General features: G+C 48.2%; 1 protein-coding gene across 1 annotated transcript in view; it reads left to right on the top strand.

Moving 5' to 3' along the window:
* The window catches only part of FAM193B (family with sequence similarity 193 member B), a 96,544-nt gene that overhangs the window by 19,800 nt on the left and 53,631 nt on the right, over nucleotides 1–23,113 (top strand). The window contains exons 4-6 of the mRNA XM_073568428.1: nucleotides 12,186–12,368; nucleotides 12,452–12,815; nucleotides 17,743–17,938. Coding sequence (XP_073424529.1) covers nucleotides 12,186–12,368; nucleotides 12,452–12,815; nucleotides 17,743–17,938 — 743 coding nt within the window. The remainder of the gene's footprint in view (nucleotides 1–12,185; nucleotides 12,369–12,451; nucleotides 12,816–17,742; nucleotides 17,939–23,113) is intronic.

Genomic DNA, 23,113 nt, shown 5'->3' with positions numbered 1-23,113 from the left:
TCGACATTGCGGACTCCCCTGCGAAATCCTCAGATCAGGAGGTTTCGTTCAGACGGGAGGAAACACCCTCCAGGGTATTCCCTCTGCATTCAGAGTTTGGAAAGATTTTTACCAGGGAAAGAGAAGATCCGACCAGACGCTTTCAAAGAGGAAAGCGTCTCGGTGTTCTGTACCCGTTTGCTAAAGAGCTCACGGACAACTGGTCTGCCTCTCCCTCGGTCGATCCGCTCGTGTCCAGGCTTTCTAATAACACGGTTCTCCCGCTTTCAGGCGTGGCGTCTCTAAAGGATTCTAATGATAGGATTATAGAATCCCTAGCGAAGTCTGCCTTCGAAGTGGCTTCGACGGCGGTATGCCCAATCTTTGCTTCATCCTGGGCAGCAAAGGCCATAGCTACTTGGGCAGAGGATCTTCGTCAGGGCATCCTAGAGAAAGCACAACCAGATCGATTGGCCGATCTCGCCAATCAGATTACCCATGCGGGGGATTATCTGCTTTCTGCTTCTTTGGATGCGGCATCCTGCGCAGTTCAGGCGTCAAGCAACGTAGTGGCAATCCGACGGACAATTTGGCTCAAGGCCTGGCAGGCGGACTTGTCTTCTAAAAAGTCTCTTACTAATCTGCCTTTTCAGGGAGTGCACCTTTTGGTTCCCAATTGGACCAGATTATTAAGGACGCCACCGGAGGCACGAGTTCTCTCCTGCCTCAGTCCAAGCCTCGCAGACCTCCACTAAGGCGTCAGTTTCGACCCTTTCGGGCTTACCGCCGTTTCAATACGGCGGAGACCTCCTCCAACTAACAAAGACCGCAGGCACGCCAAGATAGGAAGAAAGTTTCCTTCAGACCCACTCCCTCCTGGCGCTCCCACTCTTCGCAGAGCAGACCATCCAGACCCAGATCTGGACGGTCCACATCAGCATGACTATCCTCGGACTCCCGAGGGTCCCTTCCAATTGGGAGGTCGACTCCTGTTCTTCAAGGACGTCTGGCTGGCCTCAGTGGAGGACGCTTGGGTCAGGGAGGTTGTATCGTCAGGATACAAGATAGAGTTCGTCTCTCTTCCACGGGATCGTTTCTTCAAATCCCGTCTTCCAAAAGATCCAGCTTTGATCCTGGGGTTCTTTACGGCCATCGACTCTCTCCTCGGTGCCGGGGTGATTGTGCCCGTTCCCGAAGCGGAGCAGTTTACAGGGTTTTATTCAAACCTATTTGTCGTGCCGAAAAAAGACGGGGCCGTCCGACCCATCTTGGATCTCAAGCTGCTCAACAAGAGAGTCCGTCTTCGCCACTTCCGGATGGAGTCGGTTCGTTCGGTAATCGCTTCCATGGAGGAGCAGGAATTCGTGTTCAATAGACATCCAAGATGCCTATCTACATGTTCCCATATTCTCCGGACATCAGAAGTTCCTGCGTTTTGCGGTTCGCCAGGAACATTACCAGTTCGTCGCGCTGCCCTTCGGTCTTGCCACCGCTCCCAGAGTCTTCACGAAGATCGTGGCTGCATTGATGACCTTGTTGAGGATCAGAGGTCTCGTTCTTTTTCCGTATCTCGACGATATTCTGATCTAAGCTCCCTCTTTCCAACAGGCATGCCTAAGTTTGACGATCGTCCTAGACACTTTCCAATTTCGGGTGGATCGTCAACAGGAAAAAGTCCTGTCTGGTTCCTACTCGACGTCTTGTGTTTCTGGGCCTCCTGTTCGACACTCGTCGGTCAAGGGTCTTTCTCCCTCAAGAGAAGATTCTCTCCCTGCGGCAGGATGTACGATCACTGCAGACGACACGATTTCCGTCCCTCCGAACAACCATGAGGGTCCTGGGAAAGATGGTGGCGGCGATAGAGGCAGTTCCCTTTGCCCAATTTCACGCCAGACCTCTCCAACACGCCATTCTGTCGAGGTGGAACAGGTCGGCTCTGTCCCTGGATCTCCCTGTTCGTCTTTCAGGCCGGATCAAGCGGTCGCTCAACTGGTGGTTGACGTCACCTCTCATCCTCTTGGGGCGGTCTTTTCTTCCCATTCACTGGCAGATTGTAACAACGGATGCCAGCCTCCTCGGCTGGGGTGCAGTATTCCGCAATCACACTGTTCAGGGTCGTTGGTCGACTCAGGAATCTGCTCTGCCGATCAACGTCCTAGAGATACGAGCGATCCATCTGACTCTCGTCCACTGGGAGAGGCTCCTCAGGGGCCTGCCTGTCCGGATTCAGACAGACAATGCCACAGCGGTGGCATATGTCAACCGCCAAGAAGGGACACGGAGTGTCTCAGCCCTGGCAGAAGTATCCAAGATCCTTCGGTGGGCAGAGATTTCGGTACCGACAATCTCCGCAGTACACATTCCCGGCGTAGACAACTGGGCCGCCGATTTTCTCGGCCACGAGGGTCTCGCGGCAGGAGAGTGGTCCCTACATCCGGAGGTATTTCTTCAGCTCTGCCTTCATTGGGGAACCCCAGACGTAGATCTGCTAGCTTCTCGCCTCAACAGGAAAGTCCCACAGTTTGTATCCAGGGCTCGAGATCCTCTCGCAGTGGGCGCCGACGCTCTGGCCATTCCTTGGTCGCAGTTCAAGCTCCCCTACCTGTTTCCTCCCCTGCCTCTTCTTCCCAAGCTGTTGAAGATCAAAGCAGAAGGAATTCCAGTCATTCTCATCGCCCCGAATTGGCCCAGAAGGTCTTGGTTCGTGGACATTGTCAACCTTCTCGCGGACGCCCCCTGGAAGCTTCCAGACAGGGCAGATTTGCTGTCTCAAGGCCCGATTTGCCACCCCAATTCTCGGCCGCTCAATTTAACGGCGTGGCTGTTGAGACCGAGGTTTTGAAACGAGCAGGATTCTCCGGTCGAGTAATTCATACCATGATCCGAGCCAGGAAGCCATCATCTTCCAAAATTTACTACCGTACTTGGAAGGCCTATTTCACTTGGTGTGAGGCCAATAACATCGCGCCCATGTGCTTTTCGCTCCCTTCCGTTCTGGCGTTTCTTCAGGCAGGGCTGGATGCGGGGCTTGCTCTCAGTTCCTTGAAGGGTCAAGTTTCGGCGCTGTCCATTTTATTTCAGAAGACGTTGGCCTCCCGCCCTCAGGTCAAAACCTTTCTTCAGGGTGTGGCTCACACGGCTCCTCTGTATCGAGTGCCCGTGGATCCATGGGATCTTAATCTGGTTCTTGAGGTTTGGCAAGGTTCTCCTTTTGAACCTCTCAGGGATGTTTCCCTTTCTCTCCTTTCTTGAAAGGTAGCTTTTCTGGTGGCCATCACTTCCATCCGGCGCGTGTTGGAATTGGCGGTTCTTTCTTGCCGCTCTCCTTTCTTGGTACTTCACCAGGACAAGGTAGTTCTGCGGCCTCCGCCCTCTTTTCTTCCGAAGGTGGTGTCCTCCTTTCACCTCAATGAGGATATTGTTCTGCCGTCCTTCTGTCCGAGTCCAACTCACCCTCGGGAGCGGTCCCTGAACAAACTGGATCTGGTCAGGGCAATGAGAGTCTATCTGTCTAGGACGACTTCCTTGCGAAAGACAGACTCTCTTTTCGTCATTCCAGATGGGGCGCGGAAAGGTCACCCGGCCTCCAAGGCTACTATTGCTCGCTGGATCAGATCGGCAATTTTGGAGGCATACCGGGTTAAGCATCGAGTGGCTCCTCCGGGGATCAGAGCGCACTCTACCCGGGCAGTGGGTGCTTCCTGGGCGGTACGCCACAGAGCTTCCGCGCTGCAGCTTTGCAAAGCTGCAACCTGGTCATCTGTTCACACGTTTGTGAAATTCTACAAAGTCCACATCTACGCTTCGGCGGACGCCAGCCTAGGTAGAAGGATTTTGCAGGCTGCGGTGGTGAGTCCGCTGGCCTGATGGAAGTTTGTTTCCCACCCCAGGGACTGCTTTGGGACGTCCCATGGTCTCTGTTTCCCCCAATAAGGCGAACGAGAAAACAGGTTTTTTGGTTGCTTACCGTAAAATCTGTTTCTTGGAGCCTTCATTGGGGGACACAGCACCCTCCCATGTTCTTTAACTCCTGTTCTTCCTTTGGTTGATTGGTTACAGTTGAGTTGTTTGTTCTGTTTTCAATCTATTCTGTTGCTTCTCCTACTGCTTTCTCACTAACTGAGGAATTTCCTGCCGGTCGGTGGGGTGTACACTGTGGAGGAGGAGCTAACTTTTTTTTTTTTTTTGTGCATAGTGTCAGCCTCCTAGTGGCAGCAGCATACACCCATGGTCTCTGTGTCCCCCAATGAAGGCTCCGAGAAACAGATTTTACGGTAAGCAACCCAAAAATCCTGTTTTGTTTTTTTTTTGTTTTTTTTTTTGTGTAAAAGCGCCACAACATAAAATAAAAATTAATAGGCTATTGCTGTAATCGTACTGATCCAAAGAATAAAGCTGCTTTATCAATTTTACCATACGCGGAACAGTATACAAAAAAACAAAAGAATTCCTGAATTGCTGGTTTTTGTTCATTCTACCTCCCAAAAATCGGAATAGAAAGATCAAAAATGTCATGTACCCAAAAATGATACCAACAGAAGCGTCAGCTCGTCCCGCAAAAAACAATCCATAATCAGTGAAACTGCAGACTTATGATTCCCCTCCTCAGTGCGCGCACTGTGCGCCGCAAGGATCCGCTTGTTACTGAGCCAGGAACAGCGGTGATGTATGTGTTATACATGCTCCTGGGCTGAGCCTGTCTAGTGAGCACGGTCTTGCTCCTTACACTTGTATTGCGGTAGGCTGCGCCCCAATCTACCGGGCTGGCCGTCTAATGGGCACAACCTTGCTCAATACAAATGTATGTAGTGAGGCCGCGCACACTAGACGGGCTCTGGCCGGGAGTATGCGTAATGCATACGTACCAAGCCGGTCCTGGCTCAGAAATGGGTAAATCCTCTAAGCACACAGTATGTGTGCGCTGGAGCCCCACACAGTGACTGCAGACTTATCAGTTTAGACAGGATAACCGCTTTTAAGCAGGCCACAGGATTCAATCAATATGGGAAAGAGAGCTGCTCTTTGCTGCCAAAAAGCAACAAATAGTACAATGCCCTGGACAAGGTATGAAAACATTAATATTTCACGGAAACTTTAAAAGGGTTTTAAAACGAACAAAAGCTAATTTGAATAATCTTGGAATAATAATTTCCTCAAATGGATGTGTGTAAATAAAATGTTCCTGTGCTGAGATAATCTTATAAATGTGCCCCTGCTGTGTACTGTGTAATGGCTGCGTCTGACTGTACGGGAACATGGTCTGATCATACCACAGCTCCAGGGCAGGCGGGAGGCGAAGTATGAGAGTATACAGACAGGACAGCACGGGATCACCTGTTTTTAGACAATGTTTTTCCTCAAAGAAAAAATCAACTGTGATCACCTGCTGTAAAATCTGTAAAATGTTTTGCGTTCTCCCCTGCCCAGGAGCTGTTGTATCAGACCATGTCCCTGTACAATGAGACACGGCCATTACACAGCAGGGACACATTTATGAGATTCTCAGCACTGGAACTTTTTCACATCCAATTGTGGAAATGATTATTCCAAGATCTATTGATTAATATGTACTTTTGTTCATGGGAAATCTTTCAGGTTGAATGTACTTTGAAGATATTTATGGCTTATACAAAGCATAGACTAGTTTTTGTAGATAAAGGCATTATGGGGAAGGTTTCTTAACCTCTTAGTGACAGAGCCAATTTGGTACTTAATGACCAGGCCAATTTTTACAATTCTGACCATTGTCACTTTATGAGGTTATAGCTCTGGAACGCTTCAGTGGATCCCACTAATTCTGACCCATGTTTCACTGTGGGGATGTGTTCTTGGGGTGAGGAGCTGTGTTAGGCTAGTTTCACACTAGCGTTTATTCGACACGGCGCCGCTAAGCCCCGCCCCTGCCGGCTCCCTGCCCGCCCCATCCGGTCATCGCCGCCTTCTATCGCACATGGACGCTTGCGATCTGCGCACCCTATCTTCAGCATAGGGTGCGCAGATCGTGCGCTAGTAAGATTTTGGCATGCGCTGCGCACTTTTGAAGGTGCGCCCGTGCGCGCCGAACGCAGCATGTTGCATTTCGGCGCGCACCTTCAAAAGTGCGCAGCGCACGCCAAAATTCTACTAGCGCACGGCCAGCACACGATCTGCGCACCCTATGCTAAAGATAGGGTGCGCAGATCGCAAGCGTCCATGTGCGATAGTAGGCGGCGATGACCGAATGGGGCGGGCAGGGGGCGGGGCTTAGCGGCTCCGTGCGCTGCGTCGAATAAACGCTAGTGTGAAACTAGCCTTAGCTTGGCGCCAAGACATAGCTTTTTCCTTGGTGTCCAAAAAGTTGAGTTTCCTCTGACCACAGCACCTTCCTAAATACATTTGGGGAGTCTCCCACATGTCTTTTGGCAAACTCAAAATGAGCCTTACAATTTTTGTGTGCTAGTAAAGGCTTTTTTTCTGCCCACTCTTCCATGAAGGACACCTCTATGAAGTGTACTTCTTATTGTGGTCGTATTGACTGATACTCCAGTCTCTGCTTGGGAACTCTGCAGCTCCTTCAGGGTTACCTTTGAACTCTGTGCTGCCTCTCTGATGCCTTCCTTGCCCGAGTTGAGCATTTTGGTGGGCAGCCCTCTTGGCAGGTTTGTTTGTTACCATGTTCTTTCTATTTCTTTATCACTTCATTGGGGGACACAGGTAACCATGGGGTGTATGCTGCTGTCGCTAAGAGGCTGATACTAAGCAAAAAAAAGGAAAATGGCTCCTCCTCAACAGTATACACCCACTGACAGGCACAAAGCACCTCAGTTTAAGCTTAGTGTCTGTAGGAGGCGGACCTGGATCTGCTCCCAGATCCGCATTTTCCTTTTCAGGTTCCCTGTTTGTTTTTATTAACCTTTTTCCCTTTGTCTTTCAGGTTCCTTTTTCTTAGAGTAACAGGGTGTAATTTCTCACCCTGTTTTCCCATACTTATGCTACCGAGAAAGCAGTGTGGTGTCGCCCACTCTCGGACTTTCAAGGTAGGACCTAATCCCCTGTCACCTTTATCGGTGATTCCAGGAGGCCAGTCCTTTGCCTTTTCCCCACATCACCCCTTTCCTCGTAGAGGGCTGGGAGGAAGGCAGTGGTCACCAGCAGTGGCCTTCCCCCTTCTTGTAAGGGGTTGATGGCATATTCTGCACCGTCTTCAGACAGGGGGACAAGGATCCCTGATCCCAGCTACCCTCACCCACCCGAGGGCTCCTGATGTGATCCTAATTACTGCTGAGGGACCGGGACTCGCCGCACAGGTATGTCTTCCTCCTCTCCCTCTGCAGCGGCAGGCGTCATTCCTTCATCGCAACGGGACAGGGGGGTGTTAGTGGTAGGGAACAGCGTGCACAGCCATGGCCATTTTTCCCATGGCTGGGCTCAGTACTTGCTTTCTGGCCGCACCCCTTCCTGATTTCCTTTGTCCAGTTAATGTTGCGCGCTAAAATCACTTGCTCTTTTAATCCAATAGGAGGCTTCTTCCTCCTCTCCTGTCTGGCCACATCCCCTGCAGCGTGTGCTTTTTCAGCGCATTTTTTCCACTCCTATCACTGAGCTTTTTCCTGGCTGTTCACGCCTCCGGCGTGTCAGCCAATCGGAGGGGGCCATGCGTTTTCGCAGGCCGGCAGATCTTCCTGGCTGTTCGCCCCCGGTGTGTCAGCCAATAGGATGCTAGCTTTCTCTTTCACCGTCAGGCAGACTTCTTGGTGCGGTGACACAGCAGAGTCTGCATCAGATTCTTGCACCGCCATATCTGTGCTCTGCAGACCTGCGGATGCTCTGCACATGGGGGACACGGCTATACCCTGCGGTCTATGCAGGTCTGCGGGTGCTCTGCACAGTTTTTGCTGCTGGTCGTCGCTGGAGTAGAGTAGGCTCTGTTCTTTTTGTCTTGGCTCCTCCACAGCAGTATCCCCAAGGTTCAGCTTATGCCCAACCCCAGAGAGGATTCTTCTTACCCCTCTAAAGCCCACTGTAATTCACTACACCTGTGCCTTCTGCAAGAGGAAGTTGTCTTCAGGCCAACGCTTCCCTTTATGCCTGTCATGCAGCCTCTCCACCATGTCTGCCCCACAGGAGCCCTTCAATGCCCAGGATGAGATGCCTGTCTCTTCGGTTGGGGAGCGGTCTTTCATCATCACACAGTGCAGGATCACTGGAATGCCCAACAAGACACTCTCCCCTTCAATCTCCTGGAGATCAGGGCAATTTTATTTGCCCTTCGCCGCTGGCAGACCCTCCTCGCAGGACAGCCGGTCCACATTCAGTCGGACAACGCCACAACCATAGCTTACATAAACCATCTAGGCGGAACTCTCAGGAAACAGGTTATGGTAAAGGTAAAAAGGATTCTGCGATGGGTGAAACTTCATGTTCCTGCCATATCAGCCGTGCACATTCCAGGGGTAGAAAATTGGGCAGCCGATTTTTGTGAGCCGTCAGGGTCTCTCATCGGGCGAGTGGTCTCTCAACCCTGCCGTTTTCAACCATATATGCGAGAAATTGGGCACACCAGACGTCGACCTGATGGTGTATCTGATGAACCACAAGGTTCTTCAGTACATAGCCAGGTCCCGGGATTCGCTAGCCATCGGTTGCGATGCTCTAGTAATCCCGTGGTCACAATTCCAACTGCCTTATCCTTTTTCCTCCTCTCCCCTTAATTCCGAGAGTCGTGAAAAAGATAAAGGCAGAAGGAATTCCCGTAATCCTGATAGCTCCAGACTGGCCAAGATGGGCCTTTTACGTTGAGCTGGGGAACATGCTCATGGACGCTCCCTGGAGGCCTCCAAACTGTCCAGATATTTTCTCTCAAGGCCCCCTCTTCCACCATAGTTAAGTCTGAGTTTAACGGCTTGGCTGTTAAGGTCGCAGTCCTGAGGGAGGCTGTTTTTTCCCATCAGGTCATTCAGACCATGATTAGGGCGAGAAAACCAGCATCCTCGCATATCTACCACAGATACTGGAAGGCCTTCTTTCAGTGGAGTGAGGACAACAATTTGATACCTATGTCATTTTCTCTTCCTCCCATCCTTGGTTTTCTAAAAGCAGGTCTTGACTCGGGTCTCTCACTCAGTACTCTTAAGGGGCAAGTTTCTGCGCTGTCAATTCTTTTCTAACGAAATCTGGCTTCTCGTTCCCAGGTAAAGACTTTACTTCAAGGAGTCGCCCACCTGGCACCTCCTTATCGTCCTCCGATAGATCCATGGGATCTTAACATTGTCCTTGGTACACTCCAGTGCGCTCTTTTTGAGCCCATTCAAGATATTCCGTTTTCTCTCCTGTCATGGAAAGTTGTCGTCTTAGTTGCCATTAAAGCCATTAGGAGGGTTTGAGTTGGCGGCATTATCCTTCCATTCTCTGTTCCTGATTCTACATCAGGATAAGGTAGTTCTCAGACCCTTTCCTTCCTACCTAAGGTAGTTTCTTCATTTCACATTAATGAAGACATCGTCCTTCCTTCTGTATGTCGCTATCTGAGTCTACCTTTCAAGTACTGCTCCTTTTCGCCAGTCTGATGCCCTATTTGTCATCTCCGAAGGTCATCGTAAGGGGCTCCCAGCTTCTAACTCTACTAATGCCCGGTGGATTTGTTTGGCAATATTGGAGGCATACCGCGTTCATGACAGTCTCCTCCGAGGGTAAAGGCTCATTCCACTGAGGCGGTGGGGACTTCCTGGGCGGTTCGTCACTAAACCTCGGCTGTACAGATTTGTAAGGCCGCGAACTGGTCATTTCTGCACACCTTTTCCAGGTTTTACAGGGTTCATACCATGCTTCGTCTGATGCAGACCTGGGAAGGAAGGTGCTTCAGGCGGCGGTTACACACCGGCCTATCCAAGTCTGTTTTTCTTTGCGTTCTTTCTGTTCCCACCCTTGGGACTGCTTTGGGACATCCCATGGTTACCGGTATCCCTTAATGAAGTGATAGAGGGATTTTTGGTACTCGCCGTAAAATCTTTCTTGGAGCCCTTATTGGGAGACCCAGCACCCTCCCTAACTGTTTGTACCAGCAGATTTTTACGATGATTGATTTGATGGTAATCATCAGAGATTGGGATTTTTTTTTTATAACCCAACCCTGACTTGTACTTCTCAACATCTTTGTCTCTTTGGTCTTCATGGTGTTGTTTGGTCAGTGGTGCCTCTTGCTTAATGGTGTTGCAGCCTCTGTGGCCTTTCTGAAAAGGTAAAGTGTATATACTGACAGACCATTTAACGCTTAGATTTCACACAAATGGTCTTCCTTTCAATAAGTATGTGACTTCTGAAGGTAATTGCACCAGACTCTTGTAGGGGTTTCAGCGCATATTATGCATGTGCCAACTTAACTTATTTGAACCCATAAATATACCTATATTTGTCTCACTTCATTTCACCAACTTAGACAATTCAGTGCTGAGGCATCACACACAAATTGGATTACTAAAATATTTAAACACGGGTTGTAATGTAACTATATAGGTAAAAAGCCATGGGGTATTTTTTTGTGGGGGTTAAATACTCTTACAAGCCACAGTACATGAAAATTTGATAAGTCTTGTTTACTGATGAGTGATGTGCAACCCTGGATGGTCCATATGGATGGTGCAGTGGATGGTTGGTGGATAGCCACAATGTCCCTACAAGGCTCCGATGTCTGCAAACATTGGGCGACGTAGGCCCCTTTAGGGTCCCTGAAGGTGTGAAAATGACTTCAGTAAAGTGTATAGAGTTTCTGGCTGACCACGTTCTTCCATGATACACAAAGAACCTCGCCATCCGTAGGAAAATCTTCATATATGACAATGCACCATCTCATTCTGCAAAGAATACCTGAGTCATTGGCGCTACTATGGGCTAATAGAGAAGCTCATGGTGTGGCCACTATCTTCCCCTCAACCCTATTTGAGAACCTTTGGAGTATCAAGCATAAGATCTATGCGGGTGGGAGACATCAAAACAACAGCTCTGGGGGCTGTTTTGACATGGTGCAAAGAAATTCAGCTATCCAAAAGCTCATAAGTTCAATGGATGGGAGAGTTGTGAAAGTGATATCAAAGGGGTCCTAAGTTCACAAGTAACTTGGCCTGTTAAGATGCTCTTGATTTCAGTAAATGTGACTTAATGCTGAAAATTCACCATAGGACTATTTTCAGTTCTTTAAAGTGTATAAAATTTTTGGAAACTCCTGTATGTAATAATTTGGAACAGTGCATTTTGAGTTTTTCAAAACAAGAAATACTGTTAAAATTGAGGTTTGTCAGATAAAATTTGATTTTATAATATTACGGTTGATGTGAACATTGTACTGACTCATTTGCATCAATCATTTAAGAACATTGGAGAAAAAATAGCATTTGCATAATATCCTGCTCCTAAGAATAAATTGGAACATGGTGTACAGCAGTGTTGTGGCATAGCTGTATAGAGCACAAGCGATCAATTCAAGGACTAACATGTATAGTGGGGAAAAAATGTTTTAAAATATATAAAAACAAAGTCCGGTCTATCAAAATATAAACAAATTATTCTGATTGGTAATTGGCATGAGGAAAAAAAATCAAAACACCAGAGTTGTCTTTTCGGCCATCGCAACAACACAAAATGTAAGAAGTGCTCAAAATATATACCCCAGAGTGATGTCAATAAAAATGTCAGTTGTGCAAAAACAAGCCCTCACACGGTTCCATATCCCAAAAATTGAAAAAGTTATGGCTCTTGAAAAATGTTGACACAAGTGAAATTTTTTTTTTTCCAATACCAAATTTCTGTTTTTTATTTTTTTTTTCCACCACTTGATTGAAATAAAAACTATGCAGACTTAGTATCTCTGTAATCGTACTGACCTGGAGAATCGTATTACCAGGTAATTTTGACCATAAAATGAATGTTGCAAATAAAACGCCAAAAAAAGTGGCATTGCGTTTGTTTTTTGCCTTTTTGTTTGCCTTGTGTTTTTCCTGCTTTTTAGAACATCACTTGATGCAATGAATTGTCATTCAAAAGTACAACTCTACCCGTAAAATTCAAGCCCTCTTTGGCTGACTTTTCATGTGTTGTACATTGTTTGTATTGGGCATTTAATATGCAATTTAACATTTTCCTCTCCTCCTGTTTGTAGCTAGCAATTTGTCAGTCTGTCCCATTCATTAGTTGTGCTAAAATAGTTGTCTAAAATCACTTATTGTGTATTTCAGGGGACAAAGGCAGTGCTCTCTACGTATCGCCAGAACATGTCAGCAAGACATCAAAGCTCTCTGGTCTGAAGGTTTGCCCATATAGTCCTTCTGGAGCCAGTACAGGAACACTCCCTACCTCACTCAACTTCTATAAATCTCCGAAGCAGTTTAAAACCATGTGCCATAGACCGCTATCCCCAGGTTAGAGAGTGTGTTTATGTGGATGTTAATGTTAGCCCCTTACTTTCTCACCCAGCTAAATCTTACAAACCTTTATCTTACAGGGGAATCTTATCATTCTTCCGATTTTCATTGCTATTCTGACCCCAGTGCTCCTCCAAACAGCCCAACGGAGCTCTCGTCACAGCAGCCAACATCTCCTCACATTCCTCCGCCTCCACACCTTTTATCAAGTAACTGTTCAGCTCCTTCCTCAACAACGGGCCTTTCTTCTCATACACCTCCATCTAAAGCCACTGTCTGCGCCACCTCCGGAGCTCACAGAGGTAGTCATGTAACAGAGTCCAGCCCATCTCTTCTGAAAGTCAATCCACCTCCACTACCACTATCTGCCTGTAGCCATCCCTGCAATGGGCATTGTAGTGGAACAAATGCACTTCAAGGAAACTCCCCGGGGACCACTAACAGGTATATTGGTGAAGGGTACACTAAATCTACCTTGCGAATGCTTCTTTTACTTATGTGTATTCACACTTCACTTGTGATATTCAAAGTGACGAACCATACACACACGCTTTATAAATGAATACTCCCCCTCCCCCCCCCCCCCCCCCCCAAAAAAAAAATAAATAAATAGTGGGTTTTCATGTATTAAGGCACTGTTCACATCTGTGTTAGACATCTGTATTGCAGATTCCTTCAAATTTGACATGAAATACTTACAACTCTGTTTCCCACCAAAAGGTTGTTTCTCGTTCGCCTTATTGGGGGACACAGAGACCATGGGTGTATGCTGCTACCACTAGGAGGCTGACACTATGCACAAAAAAAGGTTAGCTCCTCCTCCGCAGTGTACACCCCACCGACCGGCAGGGAATTCCTCAGTTTAGCTTAGTGTCAGTAGGAGGTGGACACGGGTCTTTAATTAGACCCATATCTACCTCGATGTGCGTCGTTCCTTTTCAGGTTTTCCCGGAGGGATACAGTGTGAATGGTCACAACTGTACTCCCACAAAGGAGTCTGTGAGTACGGCGTGTACTGCCACCACGTATCCTCACAGTTCTCCGTAGCAGGACCACCAGCCTTCCAGGCGGACGCCAAAACGAAGATGTGTCAGCGATCCAGAGGGTCCTCGTCGCCAGTCTCCCACCCACTCGCCTGTCGGTTGGATGAGACACAGGCTCTTCATGTACAGGTACTTTCTTCAAGAAGCGGGTCCGGGACGGGTAAGTATTGGGACCCTTTGGCCAGCAGCATTCCTCCCCGAGGGCGCGTTCGCAGCATCTTCCCTGGAGCAGGGATTCGGTGGCGCTGCGATCTCCTGCGCCCATCCTGCTCCTACAGCCAGCCCCTTCACCGTCCTCTTCTCCCCCGACACTCCGATCGGGTATCCCAGGGTCCTCTCGCGGCGGCGCTTGCATTGCGGCACCTCCACGCCGACCCCGTGCTGACAGGCGGCCGCCGCTAGTAATTTAGGCCCCGGCTTCAGTTCGGGCCTACTCCGGTATCGCGGCCACGCCCCCCGCCCCTTTCTACTAAGCGGGCTTCTCTCCCGCCCATTCCAGGCCCTCCCACCGCCCTTCTTAGCCTGTTCCTGGCCAGGGGCGGTGCCGGATTCAGCAGGCGGTTAACTCCGCCCTCCTCCTTCCCCTGGGAGCGCGTTTTCCCTGATTTCTTCAGGCGGTCGCCATCTTTGCAGCCGCACAGCCGGACGCCCCTGTCAGCCAGATATCGCTCCCTGGGCCTGTCCACCGGATATTCCTCTGACCTGCATCTGCAGAGTGGTGGATACTGTCGTCTCTGGGGTCACCGGACCGTGAGTAGCTCTGCATCTGCAGGCTGACACCCTTCTCTGCACCCTGTCCTCCCTCCTGGCGCTCCCACTCTTCGCAGGGCAGACCATCCAGATCCGGATCTGGACGGTCCACATCAGCATGACTATCCTCGGACTCCCGAGGGTCCCTTCCAATTGGGAGGTCGACTCCTGTTCTTCAAGGACGTCTGGCTGGCCTCAGTAGAGGACGCTTGGGTCAGGGAGGTTGTATCGTCAGGATACAAGATAGAGTTCGTCTCTCTTCCACGGGATCGTTTCTTCGAATCCCGTTCTCCAAAAGATCCAGCTTTGATCCCGGGGTTCTTTACGGCCATCGACTCTCTCCTCACTTCCGGGGTGATTGTGCCCGTTCCCGAATCGGAGCGGTTTACAGGGTTTTATTCAAACCTATTTGTCGTGCCGAAAAAAGACGGGACGGTCCGACCCATCTTGGATCTCAAGCTGCTCAACAAGAGAGTTCGCCTTCGCCACTTCCGGATGGAGTCGGTTCGTTCGGTAATCGCTTCCATGGAGGAGCAGGAATTCATGTGTTCAATAGACATCCAAGATGCCTATCTACATGTTCCCATATTCTCCGGACATCAGAAGTTCCTGCGTTTTGCGGTTCGCCAGGAACATTACCAGTTCGTCGCGCTGCCCTTCGGTCTCGCCACCGCTCCCAGAGTCTTCACGAAGATCATGGCTGCGTTGATGGCCTTGTTGAGGATCAGAGGTCTCGTTCTTTTTCCGTACCTCGACGATATTCTGATCAAAGCTCCCGCTTTCCAACAGGCACGCCTCAGTTTGGCGATCGTCCTTGACACTCTTTCCAATTTCGGGTGGATCGTCAACAGGAAAAAGTCCTGTCTGGTCCCTACTCAACGTCTTGTGTTTCTGGGCCTCCTGTTCGACACTCGTCGGTCAAGGGTCTTTCTCCCACAAGAGAAGATTCTCTCCCTGCAGCAGGATGTACGATCGCTGCAGACCACACAATTTCCGTCCCTCCGTACAGCTATGAGGGTCCTGGGAAAGATGGTGGCAGCGATAGAGGCAGTTCCCTTTGCCCAATTTCACGCCAGGCCTCTCCAACAGGCCATTCTGTCGAGGTGGAACAGGTCGGCTCTGTCCCTGGATCGCCCTGTTCGCCTTTCATGCCGGATCAAGCGGTCACTCAACTGGTGGTTGACGTCACCTCTCATCCTCTTGGGGCGGTCTTTTCTTCCTGTTCACTGGCAGATTGTAACAATGGATGCCAGCCTCCTCTGCTGGGGTGCAGTGTTCCGCAATCACACTGTTCAGGGTCATTGGTCGACTCCAGAATCTGCTCTGCCGATCAACGTCCTAGAGATACGAGCGATCCATCTGGCTCTCGTCCACTGGGAGAGGCTCCTCAGGGGCCTGCCTGTCCGGATTCAGACAGACAATTCCACAGCGGTGGCATATGTCAACCGTCAAGGAGGGACACGGAGTGTCTCAGCCCTGGCAGAAGTGTCCAAGGTCCTTCAGTGGGCAGAGATTTCGGTACCGACAATCTCCGTGGTACACATTCCCGGCGTAGACAACTGGGCCGCCGATTTTCTCAGCAGCGAGGGTCTCGCGGCAGGAGAGTGGTCCCTACATCCGGAGGTATTTATTCAGCTCTGCCGTCGTTGGGGAACCCCGGACGTAGATCTGCTAGCTTCTCGCCTCAACAGGAAAGTCCCACAGTTTGTATCCAGGGCTCGAGATCCTCTCGCAGTGGGCGCCGACGCCCTAGCCATTCCTTGGTCGCAGTTCGAGCACCCCTACCTGTTTCCTCCCCTGCCTCTTCCCAAGCTGTTGAAGAAGATCAAAGCAGAAGGAATTCCAGTCATTCTCATCGCCCCGAATTGGCCCAGAAGGTCTTGGTTCACGGACATTGTCAACCTTCTCGCGGACGCCCCCTGGAAGCTTCCAGACAGGGCAGATCTACTGTCTCAAGGCCCGATTTGCCACCCCCAATTCTCGGCCGCTCAATTTAATGGCGTGGCTGTTGAGACCGAGGTTTTGAAACGAGCAGGATTCTCCGGTCGAGTAATTCATACCATGATCCGAGACAGGAAGCCATCATCTTCCAAAATTTACTACCAGACTTGGAAGGCCTATTTCACTTGGTGTGAGGCCAATAACATCGCGCCCATGTGCTTTTCGCTCCCTTCCGTTCTGGCGTTTCTTCAGGCAGGGCTGGATGCGGGGCTTGCTCTCAGTTCCTTGAAGGGTCAAGTTTCGGCGCTGTCCATTTTGTTTCAGAAGACGTTGGCCTCCCGCCTTCAGGTCAAAACCTTTCTTCAGGGCGTGGCTCACACGGCTCCTCCGTATCGAGCGCCCGTGGATCCATGGGATCTTAATCTGGTTCTTGAGGTTCTGCAAGGTTCTCCTTTTGAACCTCTCAGGGATGTTTCCCTTTCTCTCCTTTCTTGGAAGGTAGCTTTTCTGGTGGCCATCACTTCCATCCGGCGTGTGTCAGAATTGGCGGCTCTTTCTTGCCGCTCCCCTTTCTTGGTACTTCACCAGGACAAGGTAGTTCTGCGGCCTCCGCCCTCTTTTCTTCCGAAGGTCGTGTCCTCCTTTCACCTCAATGAGGATATTGTTCTGCCGTCCTTCTGTCCGAGTCCAACTCACCCTCGGGAGCGGTCCCTGAACAAGCTGGATCTGGTCAGGGCAATGAGAGTCTATCTGTCTAGGACGACTTCCTTGCGAAAGACAGACTCTTTTCGTCATTCCAGATGGGGCGCGGAAAGGTCACCCGGCTTCCAAAGCTACTGTTGCTCGCTGGATCAGATCGGCAATTTTGGAGGCTTACCGGGTTAAGCATCGAGTGGCCCCTCCGGGGATCAGAGCGCACTCTACCCGGGCAGTGGGTGCTTCCTGGGCGGTACGCCACAGAGCCTCCGCGCTGCAGCTTTGCAAAGCTGCAACCTGGTCTTCGGTTCACATGTTTTTGAAATTCTACAAGGTCCACACCTACGCTTCGGCGGACGCCAGCCTAGGTAGAAGGATTCTGCAGGCTGCGGTGGTGAGTCCGCTGGCCTGATGGAAGTTTGTTTCCCACCCCAGGGACTGCTTTGGGACGTCCCATGGTCTCTGTGTCCCCCAATAAGGTGAACAAGAAAACAGGATTTTTGGGTTGCTTACCGTAAAATCTGTTTCTTGGAGCCTTCATTGGAGGACACAGCACCCTCCCATGTTCTACAACTCCTGTTCTTACTTTGGTTGATTTGGTTACAGTTGAGTTTGTTCTGTTTTCAATCTATTCTGCTACTTCTCCTACTGCTTTCTCACTAACTGAGGAATTCCCTGCCGGTCGGTGGGGTGTACACTGCGGAGGAGGAGCTAACCTTTTTTTGTGCATAGTGTCAGCCTCCGAGTGGTAGCAGCATACACCCATGGTCTCTGTGTCCCCCAATGAAGGCTCCGAGAAACAGATTTTACGGTAAGCAACCCAAAAATCCTGTTTTTCACTCTAAATGGCGACCAAAGCACAAATGTGAACATGGCCTGAGCTGAATGGGGAGAAAAGCAACTATTTTGTTTCACAGAAGATTTTATTCCTAATGTTTTAGGGACACAACATGCAGAGGACACAAATTTTCTAATGTGTCAGACTGCTTGGACACACAACCCTGTGAAGCGGACGAGGGGCTTGGTGAAGACGACGACAGTGGTTCAGAGCGCAGCTCATGCACTTCTTCCTCCACAAACCAGAGAGACGGCAAATTCTGTGACTGCTGCTACTGCGAGTTTTTTGGCCACAACACAGTAAGAAAGATACATTTATTTCTCGCTTTTAAGCTAAAACTATATGTAAAATTCTAATTCTTTTCCCTCCAATTGAGTTATGCAGTTTTAGATGGATGTGCACTTAGTCCTTATTCACACCCCCAGCATTTCATCTGTACTTGGAAGCAGAAGCCAAGAGTGGCTCCTGAATACAGAAGATCTTTAAATCTTCTTATTATTGTTTTTTTTTTTTCTCCTGGTTTATTGTGGGGATTCCCTAACAAACAGGCAATCCCCACATATTGAGTCTAACAGCCACAAATCATGCAGCCGCAGGGACAAGAACATAATATATGAGCACATCCACTCCAGATGCTCGGATAAGACGTTATCTGAGCATATTCCTTCATCACTACTGGCCACACGTCCATGCACACAGAACGATTGTTAGTACGATCATTCTGTGCACATAGAATATCATTGTTCTTGGCAGCATGTCCTATTTACACAGAGCCACATGCTGTCAAATGAAATGATTTTTAGGCTTAAGAATGCCTGTTCCCAATTATCAGTCAATGTAAATGGGCCTGCTCATGGCACTGATCCAATCAGATTATTTTGAACATGGCCATCAAACAAAATAAGTTTGCACATGTATGATGTGAAGGCTCATTTTGGTAAGATCATGTCATTGTGCAGTTACAGGGGTATTTTAATCTGATATTAATGCAATATACGCAAGATTCAATAATGTGATAGATGCAGGTCTGATATCTTGAGAATGAAGCCCTGTCTTGCATTGCCATGAATGGAGTATTGACAGCACATGATCGATCGCCCTCATTCTATTCAGAAATTAATTGTGGGCAAGTTCTGGAGATCACTACGATAAGATGTGTATGGCATATTCCTGGTTACGCCGAGATGTCTGGCATGGGAACACCAATTTAACATTTTCCCTGAATGTTTTTATTGTGAAACCATTGTTCTGTGTGTACATTAAGTGCGGTAATTGCATACAATTTTTCCACTAATTGAAACTGTTTTGTATTGCTTATTTGGTAATGTGGTTTCTATAGATACTGCACTTGTAGAAAAAATGCATTGCCAAAAATCTTATCATAAAAATGCACACTTCTTTTGTACTTGTAAAGTACTAGAAACTAATAAAATTGGTAATTTAAATTCGACTACGTGCTTTTGAGTATTTGGTGCATTTTTGATGTAGTAGATTTTCTGCAACTATTAAGCGAATAAAGTTAATTGCGTTTTTACATTCGTTTTTGAAGGCGTTTCTTGTTGGTATGTCATGTTTTAACCCCTTAACGACCACTAATATGCATTAAAACGACTGTAGCTAAAGGGCCTTGTTCCGTAATCGTTGTTTTAAAACTACAATCAGGAATAAGTGTATAGCGCTCCCCAGAGTCCAAAAATCTTCGGGGTCTAATTTTTTCCAGTTCCCAATTGTGATCGCTGCTGTTCAATGATTAACGGCTATCGCGCAAAAAAAATTGTCCACTATAAAAGTAATTTCTTTTCTAACATGATACAAAATGTCAGAGGGAAAAGAAATTACGCCCCTCACGGTACCTCGCCAACTCCTGGGCGCTCCTGCTCCGTCCTCGACCCTCTGCCTCTACTTCATTAAAAAAATGGCGATATCGGCCGGGATCTGGCAAACAAGGAATTTTCCCATTGGTTACAGACTTTTGATCACTGTGATAGTTCATTTTTATTATTTTGTACAGCATTACTAAGTGGTGAAAGGATATAAAGATTGAAATGAAAACTTTTTTTTACTTTGTAAACCTTCTACCAGATCATAATAAATATGTTGAAGAGAATAGGTCCCAAAACCGACCCCTGCGGTACCCCACTGGTCACAGCGACCCAGTTAGAGAATATACCATTTATAACCACCCTCTGCTTTCTATCACTAAGCCAGTTACTTACCCATTTACACACATTTTCCCCCAGACCCAGCATTCGCATTTTGTGTACCAACCTCTTGTGTGGCTCGGTATCAAACGTTTTGGAAAAATCAAGATACACCATGTCCAATGACTCACCTTGGTCCAGTCTATAGCTTACCTCTTCATAAAAACTGATTAGATTGGTTTGACAGGAGCGACTCCTCATAAACCCATGCTGATATGGCGTTAAACAGTTATTCTCATTGAGATAATCCAGAATAACATCCCTCAGAAACCCTTCAAATGTTTTACCAACAATAGAGGTTAGACTTACTGGCCTATAATTTCCATGTTCACTTTTAGAGCCCTTTTTGAATGTTGGTACCACATTTGCTATGCGCCAGTCCTGTGGCACAGACCCCGTCGCTATAGAGTCCCTAAATATAAGGAATAATGGTTTGTCTATTACATTACTTAGTTCTCCTAGTACTCGTGGGTGTATGCCATCCGGACCCAGAGATTTATCTATTATTATCTTATTTAGCTGGTTTCGCACCTCTTCTTGGGTTAGATTGGTGACCCTTAATTTAGGGTTTTCTTTGTCTCTCGGCATTTCACCTAGCATTTCATTTTCCACCGTGAATACCGTGGAGAAGGTGTTTAATATATTGATAATAGAATAGTGGGCGCACACCTATCAATCAATGAAGTAAAAAATATGCAAACGGGGTGCAAAACCTAGTCTCCATACAAACATGTGAGAAAAGCAGAGACCAATAATGGTATACACAACCACAATGTAAAATAGAAAAACCTTTATTGCACCGCAAACATGAACAAACATTAAAACCAATTAAAAATATGGATACATAGCAATCAAACTACACCCCCTAGTATGAATCAAATCTGTGGAAAATCCCACCATCAATAACAATGATAATTGGGCTACCTAATACATAAGGCACATGTGGAAATCAGCACATAGTGCAAAAAAAAAAGTGATATTCATGTATGCAAACCATGTGTCAATGCTAAGTCCTGACATTGATTACAAATATGCCATTATAGCAATAATACCAAGTTATATGGCCGCATGTGGCGTGCCATGAGTGTAGGCTCCATGGTGAAAACCTATAGTAATATGAGATAAGGCTAACAATTATCTATATACAATGAACCAATATATAAGCCTTTATTATAAGCCTCTTTTTGAGCTATTGTAACTGGGATTATCCTTTTCATGGCTATTATGCCTTTTTCATTCACCTGCATTAGACCGTCAGTTACCAGGTTGTATACCTATTTCCTCTTGTGAATGCAAGAGAATCTTATGATCTTTTGGTCTTTGGTGGGGTGCTTATATATTGGTTCATTTCTGGAGCATCGCTTAAAGAAATGCCTATGCAGCATCAGTAGTAAAAGATAAAATGTAAAAAATAATAAAATAAAAATTATCGCCTTCCGGCGTCCCGCGCAGCCTTCCCGCCTCTCTCCACGCTCCCAGTCCCAGTAATCCTTTGCGCGAATGACCATGAGACGTCGCCCTCCCGCGACGTCATCGCGAATGACCGTGAGACGTCGCGCTCCCGCAAGATCTCGACGTCATCGCTGTCATTCTCGCAAAGGATTACTGGGACCGGAAGCGTGGAGAGAGGCGGGAAGGCTGCGCGGGATGCCGGAAGGTGAGAATAACAATATTTTTTTATTTTAATCCTATTTTTTACAGGGATATGGTACCCAGAGCCCGGAGGACATTCTCCCCTCCTCCGGATCGTGGGTACCATTCGAAAATGTTCTGCTTACTTTTCGCATGGTGGGCACATCCACATGCTGGAAGTAAGCGGAACAATGCAATCCTATGGGTGCAGGATCGCCATGATTCCGCTAAATTAATGAGCATGCTGCGTTTTTTACCACGAATCGATTCCGCAGCGGAAAAAAACCGCAGCATTGTGGAATCCCATAGGATTGCATGGTATGATTATTTTTTGCGGCAAAATCGCGCGTTTAAAACCGCCGCGAAAAAAACGCGACGTGTGAACGTAGCCTAAATGCTTTCTTTTTACTGCTAATTGCCCCTGTTACTTCATTGTTTAGCCACATTGGGTTTTTCCTATTGTCCTATTCCCACAAGGTATAAACCGCTTGCAGTGTCTATTTAGGATGTTCTTAAACATTTCCCATATATTTTCTGTGTTCTTATTTCTGAGGACATTGTCCCAGTCAACCAGATTAAGGGCATCTCTAAGCTGGTCAAACTTTGCCCTCCTAAAGTTCAGTGTTTTTGTGACTCCCTGACATGTCCCCCTAGCGAAAGACAAGTGAAACTGTACAATATTGTGGCCGCTATTTCCTAGATGCCCAACAACCTGCAGATTTTTTATTCGGTCAGGTCTATGAGATAGTATTAGGTCTAAAAGTGCTGCTGCACTGGTTGGATTCTGCACCAATTGTGGAAAATAATTTTTCTTGGTTATTAGCAGAAACCGGTTGCCTTTATGGGTTTCTCCTACGCCTCATTGGGGGACACAGAGACCGTGGGTGTTATGCTGCTTGCCACTAGGAGGACACTAAGTAAATACAGAAAAAAGTTAACTCCTCCCCTGCAGTATACACCCTCTCGCTGGCTAGGAACTCCCCAGTTCTTGCTTAGTGTCTGTAGGAGGCACTTGGGTCTGGTTTCAGACCCCACCGTTTTTATTTTATTTTTGAATTTTCTGTAAATTTTTATTTGTTAATTAACGGAGTGAAGGGGGCGACGGATCCTTTCTACGGCCCGCTCTCCCCCGAACCAACAGGCAAGCACGTGGAGTAACCCTTCATGTACCTTTCCTGCGACAAACGGGGCTGATTCCTCTGACGATGGTTCCCATGATGGTCGAACGGATACAAGGGCAAGCACAACAAGATCGCACAGGAGTGCGTGGAGAAGGACCTGAACAGCACTTTTTCGGATGCCCTGAATCAGCCCCAGAGCTCTCCGTCCCCCTACCCAGAGGGAGGACCGATCGAGCATCCCCCCATTCAAGAACACCTCCAGCTCTGCTACATCAGCCCAGGAGGATAAGAAGAATGGACTTCGGCGCTGACTTAGGCACTGGAGTTGAGGTATGGGGTCGGGTCCTGCCCCCGGGTGAAGCGCTGACTTAGCGGCAGCGGCAGCGCCCCATCGCGCCCCCCCACGCGCTCAGCATTTTCAGATGGCCCCAGAAATTTAGTCCCCGGCTTTCCCTGGCCTGCTAGGCCTCAATTTCAATAGCGCCGTCTACTAGCGCCGCCCCGCCCCCGGCGCCTACCG

Source organism: Dendrobates tinctorius, unplaced genomic scaffold (assembly GCF_039654945.1).
Source record: "Dendrobates tinctorius isolate UK_male_01 unplaced genomic scaffold, ASM3965494v1 ptg000001l, whole genome shotgun sequence".
Taxonomy (NCBI): domain Eukaryota; kingdom Metazoa; phylum Chordata; class Amphibia; order Anura; family Dendrobatidae; genus Dendrobates; species Dendrobates tinctorius.
The sequence above is the reverse complement of the archived record's forward strand: the minus strand, read 5'-3'. Positions and strand labels throughout refer to the sequence as shown.